The sequence below is a fragment of the Hippichthys cyanospilos genome, chromosome 16, assembly GCF_059441005.1.
Source record: "Hippichthys cyanospilos isolate Australia breed blue-spotted pipefish chromosome 16, RoL_Hcya_1.0, whole genome shotgun sequence".
In the NCBI taxonomy this organism is placed as follows: domain Eukaryota; kingdom Metazoa; phylum Chordata; class Actinopteri; order Syngnathiformes; family Syngnathidae; genus Hippichthys; species Hippichthys cyanospilos.
Window position 1 is genome coordinate 6,523,056 of NC_142384.1, and position 12,464 is coordinate 6,535,519.

Here is a 12,464-nt window from a genome sequence, read left to right on the forward strand (position 1 = left end):
AAGCGAAAATATAGAAACACACATGCACACGCTACATAATAGCGTGTCCATAACAGGGTTATTAAGCAATCACTTTAATGGACTGCCCATTTTTGGGTACAAAATCGTAGCTGCAAATGACGCATTTAGCCATCCTTAAACACCCTCGAAGGAAAATGGCCGTGCAGTTGCCGGGGGCGACGACATGGCCCACTCCCACCCGAGCTTTGTTAGAATTGTCAGTTGTGTGGTTTATCGAGGAGAGCCGTGGATGGTGACAAAGCGAACGTTTTCAAGGGCAAAGGTTGATGCGACGGATAAGCGCTTCAGAAAACGGATGGACCGAAAGTTAGCTTGAGTGTCAACACTTTCTCACTGAATTCACCTTTTTCAAATCAAACGTTAACACTTTGACTTTTATTCTTCATATAAATAACTGACTGTTTGTAAGGATGTTTGATACCACTTTTTTTCAGAACGGTTTGCGCCTGACCTCAGTATGCGATACAATGTACCGATACCACTAGTACTTTTGATGCATAAAATGTCCAACTATTTTACTCAATACTGCAGAAAATGTATGTTGATTCTTCTAATTGGTCATTTCGAGTTCCTGATTATAAAATGGTCACATGAAAGCGATTGATACAAGTATCATCTAGCGTCATGAGTACCGATACCTTGAAGTGAGGCTAGTATCTGCACCGATATGATACCTTGTGTTGGTACTAGCACATCTCTACCATTGTTGATGTTTGATACCATTTTTTTTTAGACCGATACTGGTATGAGTACCCCCTTCTTGGGTAATCACCAATGTAGTTACCAAGTACTGATACCACCATTAAACTTTCTGGGGAAAAAAATCTGATCATGACAGATTATTTTAAAGGCAGCCCTTCATACCCCAATTTAGCAATAGCAACTTTCCATTTTCCTAATTGCTAATTTCTCGTTCCTTATAATGAAACGGCCACAAGCAGGTGGCCCATATTGGTGTCGGCTCCCGTCACGAATACCATGAAATGGGATTGGTATCGGAACTCGCTCATCCTTCCTATAAGGGATGTCCAATGCCAATTTTGTTTAGGAGTACTCATTTCTACTTGTAGTCACCGATACCGAGTACCAATACCACAAGTACTTTTGATACATTAGCACCCCCTCAATAAAAAAAAACATAACAGAATATTTTAAAAACAGACCTATTAGAGCAGTTTTTCTCTAAAATTGTAATACATTAATGTCAAATTTTCATTCTTCTAATTACTAATTTCTAGTTACTTATTGTGAAATGGCTACAAGGGGCTTTCGATACATGAATTGGCTGCTGTCGCGAGTACCAATACCTTATAAAAGGCTGGTATCGGCACTGATACCCGGTCGTCACCCATCCCCACTGACTATTTTTGAGATCTCATTCACTGCCTCTGACGTCAACATAGCTACATTTTAGCATGAAAGACGTGTGTAGAACTACCCCTTAATTTATTTTCCTTTAGTGAACACTGATGAAAAAATAACTCCAGAGACCGAACTGTTTGTGTCCAAGCCATTATAAAGTCAATTTTCCATTATTTGTTCCCTACTAAGTACAGGACATTAGAATAAACAGAAAAAAAAACATGCACACACTTGATGTAAATTGAAGAGACTCTGCTGTTCAGAACATTCATCTTTTGAGAGGAAAATTGGTTGCAAATACACAACAAAAACACACGGCTGAGGTAGACCAAAGCACATATAATTATACAGACATGTTGACGCATTCATAGCAATATATAGATTTTTTCTTCAAGTGCCAATGATTTTTTTTTTTTTGTTTGTTCCCGTAAGCAGAAAATATCAATCTTTTCCAAATCGACACAATGTGAACAAATACACTGAGGAACACATCCAGGTCAAATTGAAAAGAACACCAAGAGAAACATGCGCATAAAGGAAAGCAGTAAACTGTGCATATTTTTTAGAACAATAATACTGGTTTCACCTGATGATTAAAGTTTGTACATAGAACATTATAAAATTGGTGTCACATCAATCAAAAGATTAAAGTTTCCCAACGTGCATGCATAACACAAACCCAACAGTAAATGTTAAGGGAAATTTTACAAATATACATACACACACATATATATATATATATATATATATATATATATATATATATATATATATATATATATAGTATACAATTTATTAGCACTTTTAGCTAAATCCTGCTAAGTGTGTTGAGATGAGGCGACACAGATCGTATAAAGTGCGGGTAATGGTTAAGGCAAAAAAGGTGAAAGCACTCTTACGTTCCCAAACACAGTGGGATGGGAACACATAATATTTTACAAGATTTTGAAAGACATTCACTTGTAAAACAAAATTGTTGAAAGGTATCTCAGCTGAATCATCGTCTTGCTGAGGCAATTTTAGCTACATCGAAATAGGAAAAAATATATTTAAGTTTTGAGTAATAAATATATTGTACTTATTAATTTATGGAAATGACAAGTTTTTTTAAAAATTACAGGGTCAGCTACTCTATTAATAAATACAGATTTACAAGATAGAAATAAATGCAGTCTGAATTAAAATGAAATTTAAAAAAAATAGAGATAATATGATCAAATTACCAATTAAAGGGAAAAAAAGAATAAGCATGCTAATCTCAAATAAATAAATATCCAAAATAAAAATAAATATAGATACAATAGGTTAGTAATATAAATCAAATAGATTCAATATATTCGTGGGGCCAGACTGATATAGATTTTTTAGGTCAATGCCAATTCTGATATTTGCCAAAATAAAATTACAATAACAGATTATTTATAAAATATGTATAATGACTGAAATGTGTCATTGGAACCTGACTGCGTACACCAACATTTTTTTAATTCCAGGCAGAACATTTGACCCTTTTACAATACTTAGTACAGTATTTAACAAGACTACAACATTGAGAAAAGTTGTTTGTCTCAGTGTCATCATCTGTTTCATGAAATGTTAATGTGGATCAAATAGGCAATACTTCAGCCAATTTATATATATATCTGCCCTACTAATTACTATTATCAAAAAATAAATAAACACGCAGTCTCATTGTATTGACACACAGTCACAATGTCACTTCACATTTTCATGTTTGCGCCTTGTTGCATGAAGACATGCACACGCATACGCTCCTTTAATAAAAAAAGAAAATTGACTGTCATGTGTAACGGAGGATTTCAGTTTGCAGCATTTCCCATGCCGTACTGTGTTTGGAGATGCCATCGGATTCTCCAATGGCATTTGAGATATGTCATTCCAAGAACATTGACATTATAAATTGCACTGGCTTGAAATCTGCCTTGAGGGAGGTCACGCCGCAGATACAGATACATGCCTTTGCATGTATCTGACAAATTACCGTTTATTTAACATGCCGGCTTCGGAGCAGCGCGGCGGATTATCCTTTAGTATATTCCGATGTTCTGGTTTTGCATGTTCTAATCTTGCTTGCGCGGTTCTTCGAAATGTTTGTCGTTTTCCTTGAAAGCGAAATTGTTCAGAGGTCTCAATGTGAGTCTGAATGCGCTTTTGCTAATATGCTAGCCAGTAATTGACAGGCTAAGCAATCAATGTTGTACCCTGCTTCTCCCGCCAAGTCTTTTGGCTCGGAATGTCAACTACCACTTTTCAGACCAATACAGTACGGGTGGTTACGTTTGCGTCCAGATTAAGAGCAAATTCTGGAGAAGATGGAGGAAATGAATGCTAAATTCTATTGAAGTGGTTCCTTTGCTAAATATTATATACCTTTGTTTTTTGTTTTGCTTTTTTAGCTAATTTTGCTTCGGCCCAACTCCAACAATAGAAATGACGAACTGATGGTTGATGAACTGAATCGTTCTATATGTGTTCTATATGTGCCCTGCAGTTAGTGGTCCACTTCTCTCAGCCGGGATACGCTCCAGCTGACTTAATGAGCGCAATAGAAAATGAACGCTTAGAGTACCGCGCCGCGCGGCTCTCGCGGCTCCATTTTGGGTCCGACGGCTCAATCTTGCCGACATGCTCAGGAGGGGTGTTGAAACGGCAAATTGAGCGTGACGGTGGCCTCCCGGGGCTCGGCCGGCCGCCTGTTGGTCATCTCGCACTCGTTCCGCCTGGCGTTGTCCTCGTTCATCTGCGACACCTCGGTGGAGGCCGCCTCGAACCCCGGCGCGGTGTTGGCCACGTGCGCCGCGTGCACCTTGTTGCGTCTCTTGTTGCTGAGCAGGCAGCTGAAGACCTTCTTGAAGCCCTTGCGGAAATGTTTGGAGACCAGCGCGTAGACAATGGGGTTGACGCAGGAGTTGGCGTAGGCCATGCAGTGCGACAGCAGACGGAAGGCGTAGGTCACCTGGTTGAAGGGGAAATCGCCGTAAAGGTAGCACAGGATGACCACGTGGTAGGGAAGCCAGCAGATGCAGAAGAGCACCGTCACGATGATGATCATCTTGGTCACTTTGCGCTTGGCACGCTTGGACTCAGACATGCCGTCCAGAGGGTCCACGGCGGTCCACAGGTACTTGATGGTGCGCGTGTAGGACAGGCTGACGATCAGTACGGGTATAACGTAACCGAACAGAAAGGTGCACGTGTCCAGGAGCTTGCGGTGGCGCGCCTCCCAGCCGGGGATGCACACGCTGCTGTCGGCGTAGTCGATCAGGTGGTAGTAGCTCAGGTAGGGCCCGGCGAACACCAAGGACAGGCCCCAGATGATCACCATGGCGACCACCGCGTTGCACGGTGTCCTCAGCTCTCGGGAACGCAGCGGGTAGCGGATGGCCAAGTACCTGTGGGCAGACTTTTGACTCATTCGCTCCCAAAGACGTATTTTTACGTTTTCTTTTTGAGAGTCCACACAATGGCATGTACAGCGATACCTCTACATACGAACGTCTCTACCAACTGTAATAGACAAGAAATATCAGTATAACATTTTGTTCACTGACCACATGGTTTTGTTTAACCCCTGAGGGAGATTTTGACCCAACTCGGGCTTTTGATGTGTGATGTGAAAGGACGTGCATACAAAAACGAAAAACACTCGGAGGCTAAAATATTGCTTAGATTCTCAAAACATGAAGACTTTCAATATGACATGCCGCTGTTTCTTCTAAATGCTTGCAAACGGGAGGTGGAGAGGTACACCTTATAGGTCTCGAATTTAGCCCATGTCGGGCTCATTTACTGCCATTCGAAATTGGAAATATTGACAATTTTGGACATATTGAAAACCAGATGTTTTATCATGCATTTCACCAATTCTTGCATGAATCCTTTCAACAGCAACTCGCGAACGGGCGCAATAGAAACTTTTGTGTCCCATAACCATGTGGCGACACTGGCGGGCGGCCAACTTATGAAATTTGCAAGCCATTTAATGACTTCGATGATTGACTTAGCCTGGACTTCTATAATGCAAAAGTCTTCAAAAGCCATCCATGTTTCTTTAATTATGACATGATAAACTTTCCTATTTCAATTCCATAAATATAGGAAAGGGCTTGAAAGAGGGGTTGAATATATGTATTTATATTTATATTTGATGAAGTTATGGCTCTTTCAAAGTCAGCCCAAGTTGGGTGATAATAATGCAAGGCTAGTGGAAAATCCCCGGACACCCAGGGGTTAAAAAGAACCTTTCACTTTCACATGAATGAGAACTATTTGTGTAGCTAAAATGAGATGACCCTGACAAATGTCACTTCAAGACACATTTTCATTTTATGGTCTCTGCCTCCCTTCGTGCTGTAAATTTAGTCACTCTTGTAGAAGTTCACTCCCTTGAGTGAATAAGAATCTTCATCCTTACGTGTTCCTTCACACTCTCTAACAAAACGCCAAGAGACTGTTCTGTTTAGACTTGTCCCTTTGAAGCTTCAAAAAAAAGAAACCTTCATGAAAAGACAAATTTGTTTTCCAGACATTTTATGGATCTCAACTAAATGCTAAAAATTCCACAGCATAACAAAAAAAAAAAATCACGTTAAGAAATGCCTTTTCAGGAAAATATTGTCTCTTGTTGTTAAAGAAAATTCTGGATACGAAAGGCGAAAATTGTTGGTGTATAATATTGAGACACCAGGCATCAGCACTCGCTCGAACAAGACTGTACTGTGGTACATCACAAAACCCACGATGGTTTGAAAAAGTCACTATAACACAATTTAGAAATAAGTGACTTCCTCTTCCAGTTAATTTGCTCTTAATTCGAAAAGAAAAAGTACAGTCCCCTTCACGGATTTTAAAAGCATTAAATTAGATAATGCCATTTTGAAAATCTCTGATCTAAAGTGTTCACCTCTGGTTCAAACATCCCATTTTTTTGTGCATCTAAATGGGCGTGTCTAATTTGCCTCACACATCTATTAAGTGCATGCCGAGAATTGAATTGAGCAGTGTTGAGCGAGGTCCTTTCCAATGCTGTGGGAAGATTTTCAATTACGCATCAAACGTCTCAAAGATCTCCACCTAATCACCCTCTGTCAAAAGAACATCCCACTTCCTCCTTCAATCGAAAGCCACGGCTGTTTGCGTAATCCTCACACCCCATTTCCTATCCTCAGATTTCTTGTTTGTACAACCATGTATAGCCTTACAATACATGGTCGCTTTTTCCCCCCAAAAAAGCCTTACTAGACCTGCTCTTTTTTTGTTTAAGGTAAAATACCTTACGCTACACGGTTGTTTTTTACCCCTCCGAAAAACCCTTACTGTATTGAAAAAAAATGCCTTAGTACTGTAATCACGTTGGGATTTTTTTCCAGGAAAAAAAGCCTTGCTACATATAATATTTTTCACACAAAAATCTTTATTATAAATTATATATTGTGTGGGTGTGTGTGTGTGTGTGTGTGTGTGTGTGTGTGTGGTTTTTTTTATTATTAAAAAAAAAACTTAGATCATAGATGTATGGTCTTTTTTTGCGGTAAAAAAAGCCTTCTCGTTACCCTCTGTTCATGGTCCTGTTTTTGCATGAAAAAATAGCCTTACTATATATTTTCGGCGAGTTTTTTGCGTGGAAAAAATCCTTACTGTACATCGTTGTTTTTATGTGATGCATACACATGCATACACAAATAAACAAAGAAAGCTTTACTATACATGGTCGATTTTTTTCATCCAAAAAAGCCTTATGATATGTGGTTGTTTTTGTGAAAAATTCCCTACTATCCACTGTCATTTTGGGGGGGGCAAACAATAAGCCTCATTAGGTATTTTTTTAATGAAAAAAAAGCCTTACAGTTCAAGTTCATGGTCTTTTTTTTGCTACAAAAAAAAGAAAATACTATACATGGTATTTTGTTGTGTGGGAAAAAGCCATGGTTGGTTTTTTTTGTTTTTTCTTTTGTATGAAAAAAGCCTTACTATTTTTGCAAAAAAAAAGAAGCATTACGATACAAGATATTTTTTTTTTGTGGAAAAAATTCCATACTATACATGGTATTTTTTTGTGAAAAGAAAGCCTTGGTCATGTTTTGCAAAAAAAGCCTTATAGTTCACTGTCATTTTTTTTTGTGAAGAAAAAAAAAAGCCTGACTATAACATGGTCGTTATTTGCAAACAATAACCCTTACTTGGTCTTTTTGGTCTCAATCTCCACCCAATCGCCCTCTGTCCACAAAACATCCCAGTTTCTCCTTCAAATGAAAGTGACAGCTGCTTGCATCATCCTCAGATTTCTGGTGTTTGTTGTTGTTCATGTATTTTACCTGTCGACGGAGACGGCAGCGAGAGTGAAGCTACTGGCGTACATGGTGAGGTTGATGAAGAAGTGGACGGCCTTGCACATGAAGGAGCCGAAGACCCAGCCGTCCAGCGAGTAGATGGTGGCTTGGAAGGGCACGCAGAAGATGATGAAGAAGAAGTCGGCCACGCTCAGGTTGAGGATGAACAGGTTGGTGGTGTTGTAGGCCACCTGGCCGCTTCGCAGCAGCACGGCCAGCACCAGGCTGTTGCCCACCGTGCCCAACAGGAAGATGAGCGAGAAGACCACCGACACGATCACGCCGGTGGGGTTCAGCGGGTAGCTCCCGGACGCGTTGGTCTGCAGGCTGGCCACGCCCGCATCCTCCACCTCGGGCATTTTGGATTCTGCGGTGGGAAATGGTGCCAAAGGCCTTCATTTAAACTTTCGTTCACTTGTGGGATGTTGCGCAGCGATTCTGACCAGTGAGAATGACAATTGTCTATGTATGATTTGGAACGAGGGGCGCGGTTAAAGAGTTCAAATACACCTCGCGCCGGCCGTCCTGTGTGGGGTTTGCATGTTCTCCCTGGGCCCGCCTGAGTTCTCTCCGGACATGCCGGCTTCCTCCCACGCACCAAAAACATGCACAGCAGCTGTATTGGGCATACTAAATTGTCCTTAGGTGTGATTGGGTGCGTGAATGGTCGTTTGTCTTCGTATGCCCTGCGATTGGCTGGCAACCAGCTCAGGGTGTCCGCCGCCTACTGCCCGAAGCCAGCTGGGATAGGCACCAGCAAGCCTGAGACCCGTGTGAGGATAAGCGCCTATAGAATGTTTGTGTTTTAAGAAATAAAAAGCCTTAAAAAGCCATGGTCGATATTTGAGGAAAAAAAGGCCTGCATTTTTTTTTTAGCTAATATTTATTTTTGAGAAAAAAAAGAAGCCTTACTATACAAGTTTTTTTTTTGTTTTGCAAACAAAAAGCCCTACTATACATGGTGTCTTTTTTGTTTTTTTTAAAGCCTTACTATACCTGGTCGTTTATTCCAAAGGCTTACAATGGACTCTAATCATTTTTTGCAAACAAAAACAGCTTTACTGTGAATGGTAGTTTTTTTTGTTTGTTTTTTTTCAATCAAAACTTTGGTACACATGGTCGTTTTTTGTAAAAAAAAAAAAAAAAAGTCATAGTATACATGGTTATTTTTATGCCGAAAAAATCCTTTATTGTGACAAAAAAATATACTGTATTTGTTTTTTGGGGGGAAAAACAGAAATGAAAAAAATAGCCTTACTATATGTAGTCGTTTTTTTGGACATGAAAGCCTTACAATAATAATAATAATAATTTTAAAAAAAAAAAGCTAATGTTATTCTTTGAGGAAAAAAAGAACCTGTGGTCTTTTTTCTCTGCAACCCCCTCCCCCAAAAACAACAACAATGTTTTGTAAACAAAAAGTGTTTTGCAAAAAATATAAGCCTTTTTATACTTGGCTGTTTTTTGGAAAAAAAGAAGCCTTACTATACATGGTTTTATTTGTGAAAAACGTCTTATTCTGGGACCGCATGGCTCAGTGGTAGAGTGGCCGTCTCCCAGCCGAGAGGCTGTGGGTTCAATCCCCCGACCATCAAGACCATGTCGAAGTGTCCTTGAGCAAGACACTGATCCTCCTGATGCTGCGTCATCAGTAGGTGAATGACTAGTTAGTGTAAAGCGCGTTGAGTACCCAAGGTAGAAATGCGCTATATAAGTCCAAGTCCATTCTTACTACATATGGTTTTCTTAAAAACAAAAAAAAAGCTTTACTAAACATAGTTGTTTATGAAAAAAAAGCCTTGCCCGGTTATTTTTTGTAAAAAAGAAAAAAATTATTAAAGTAAAGAAAATTAATAGTAAGACTAGATTCGAAAAAAAGAAACAATGAATGACAGGTTTACCTTGTTACAGTTTTCATTTTATTTTATTAAAAAAAAGCTTTACTATACATGATGTTTTTTTTTATTATTTTAGAAAAAAGCTTTATTATACATGCCGCCCATAACTCTCATTATTTGCTGTCTTTTTTATTTTCCAAGTCCACAGAGAAATAGCATGACGAGGCGCTCATCAGATGCTCTGATCACATTCCAGTCGTGCTTTGATGAAACTGCATTCACGCACACACAAAGGAAATCAGCCACGCAGAAGCATTAAACTTTAATTCAACTCCACGGCGAATTAAATCAAGATTAAAAAAAAAAAACATTGTGCATTTGGTGATTTTTTTTTAACTGCATAGTGAGTCAGGCTTATCTTTGGATGCTGGAGAGATTTTTTTTTTTACCAGTTTGGCCTTTGCAGAGTGGATAAAGGCGGGAAAGAAACAACTGTGGATTTATATCTTAATTTCCCGCATGTGCACAGCAGTTTGGGGGTCCCCGGGGTCATGGGGGGGGGGGGGGGGGGGGGGGGCGTGGGAACGTGTGAATTGTCAGTTTGAGAGAGAACGCTTGGAAATAGAACGATAGCAATCAAGCGAAGGCATGCGTGGAGGAAATGAGGGTGAAAAAAAAAGATGCAAATGTACGTCTGCGCCTCATTCGGGAGGAACGACCAAGGCGGCGGCGGCGTCCATCGGCAAACTTGAAAACATGCAGACCCACCTGGATCGATGAAGACGTGACAGTCCCAAATTCCACAACCGACTCCTTCCGTTCCCGCTCGCTATCTGATTCTTGTTGCTATCCGCTACCCCCACCCCCCTCCCTCCCCCCTTTGCCTCACACCCACCCACTCACTTCTTACTCGGCTCCCTTTGCGGGAGGGAGAGGAAGACGAGGACGAGTGAAGCTGCGGCGTCTCATCTTCGATGAGGCGGGGGGGTCAAGTGTTGCGGAGTGCATCTTTCGCTAGGCGATCGCTCTCGGTAATGACGATGCGCGGTCGGGGGGGGGGGGGGGGGGGGGGGGCGCTTCTGTCACACAGAAAACAAATAGCCTTGTGATTTTAATTACAGTCGGAATGAATTCTGCCTCAGGTTTGTCACTGAAGCTTGTGTCTACATGCAAATAATAAAAGCTCTTTGATTAAAACAAAAGAATATTGCGTAGTCAAATGTAGCTAAAGATATGCATGAAAAATTTCACAATAATATTGTTTTTTGCATGAGATAACAAATAAAAGCCTGCGAGCGTTTGTTATATTGGCTGTCTACATGTGTTGCTCCACGGTTTGTATTCAATCATACATCGCTAGGCAAAAGATAAAGAACATACACCCGTGAGTATTGTATTACCCGTCTACGTACGTTGCGCTACCTACCATTTGTGTCCAAGTATCTTTTACTCAAAGCAGTCGTTATCAAATAGAGAGACATGTACTCTGTTAAAAACTACCAGCATTTCACAATAATTACCTGTATTAATTTACAGTGATTTGTTGTATTTGTTACCCTGTAATATTACAAAGAATACCTTTGTAAATTACAGCAGCCTTGGATTTTACAGTATTTACCTGTTATTCTAAAGTAAAATCATTATGTTGTTGTATGTTTTACTGTGAAAGTAATGCAAAACGTATCCAATTATTTACTGTGTAGTAACAGTGTACCTCTGAGGTACAAGTAGGCACTTAAGAGGGTGCTCAGAGTTTTAAAGCAAATCTAAATTATTGCCTGTTAATTAATGCACATCAAAGCACTGTTTGTAATGTATATTTTTATTCAACCAAATATACTTTGTACTGGTTTGGGGGTACTCATTGAAAAAATGTTGTGAAAACGGGTGGATATAGATGTTAATTACTCTACCACATACAGGTAGATGCTATCCCTTAGCCTGTATATGGTGTTTCCAATTATGTGCTAGCATTAAGCTAGCAACATTAAAGGTGACATTTTGTGGTTGTTTTAATTACATAACAAATAATTTTGTGTTTTATGTTGAGTTAGACCAGGGGTGTCAAACTTGTTTTAGCTCTTGGTTCAGACCAATTAAATCACGGTATATATTTACACAGCTTTAAAACAGCAACTTCACATTTATCTTTTTTTTTTTTAATACTTCCTAAAATCGTACAAGCACAACATCACTATGAATCATCAAACATTAACATTACTGTTAATCATAATCATAGTCATAATCACATTTCAAGTTTATTGACTAAAAATTCAGCTCATTTGTATACTTTACATTACAAAATCATTTCGTGAGCTGGATTACACCCATTTGCGGGCCAGAACCGGCCCATGGAACATAGGATGGACACCCCTGAGTTACACAGTCAACTTGATTACAAACGATTAATATTTGGAAAAACGAAAAACCAAAACACGTGCCCACCTTTGCCGGGGAGTCTCAAGCTCATTTCCTTCCAACTATGGACACCGCAAATGAGTCATCCAGGCCCCTCCCTTCCAGCGGACATGAAGACATACGGCCGCAGTCCATGGCAACCGACCCGATCGTGACCCACTAATTGGTCCTGGAGCAGTTTTTTATTTTTGTGTCAATCGGCGTAAACTAGTGGCTGGCTGAGTGAGTTCAAAGAGGGTGATGCTGTGGTCTGTTAAGAGGCGGAGCGTTCATCGCTGTCAGGATTCATCTGCCAGCGACCTCCTCGGCGTTCGGCTTCAGACCGATGCTGAAGCGGTGCATTCAAAAATGAAAATATATTTGAATATTGACTGACAACATGCAGACACATTTTATAAATTGTAGAAAAAAGACACTCAAATTCAGAACGTTTTATTCAGGATTTACAATTTTCCAGAACTACAGATTGATACTG

The 12,464-nt window shown here is 39.9% G+C and overlaps 1 protein-coding gene across 3 annotated transcripts; it reads right to left on the reverse strand.

Annotated features, from left to right (window-relative positions):
* Positions 1 to 1,473: 1,473 nt before the first annotated feature.
* galr2b (galanin receptor 2b) lies at positions 1,474 to 10,425 on the reverse strand. Of its 3 annotated transcripts, none has more exons than XM_088435986.1 (4): positions 10,340 to 10,425; positions 7,719 to 8,100; positions 4,361 to 4,796; positions 1,474 to 4,252 (listed from the first exon to the last, which is right to left on the reverse strand). In XM_088435986.1, exons 2-4 carry the CDS (start codon positions 8,090 to 8,092, stop codon positions 4,034 to 4,036), a joined length of 1,029 nt encoding a protein of 342 aa, XP_088292112.1. In that variant the 5' UTR covers positions 8,093 to 8,100; positions 10,340 to 10,425; the 3' UTR covers positions 1,474 to 4,033. The 3 variants fall into 3 exon arrangements, with proteins under 3 accessions (XP_088292112.1, XP_088292111.1, XP_088292110.1); XM_088435985.1 differs by having other exon boundaries at positions 1,474 to 4,261; XM_088435984.1 differs by having other exon boundaries at positions 1,474 to 4,796.
* Positions 10,426 to 12,464: the final 2,039 nt, after the last annotated feature.

Coding starts and splice junctions, on each gene's coding strand:
- galr2b (XM_088435984.1), bottom strand. CDS start 8,092: ATGCCCGAGGTGGAGGATGCGGGCGTGGCCAGCCTGCAGACCAACGCG. Junction 4,797..7,718: donor GCTGCCGTCTCCGTCGACAG/GTAAAATACATG, acceptor GTCTGCCCACAG/GTACTTGGCCATCCGCTACC.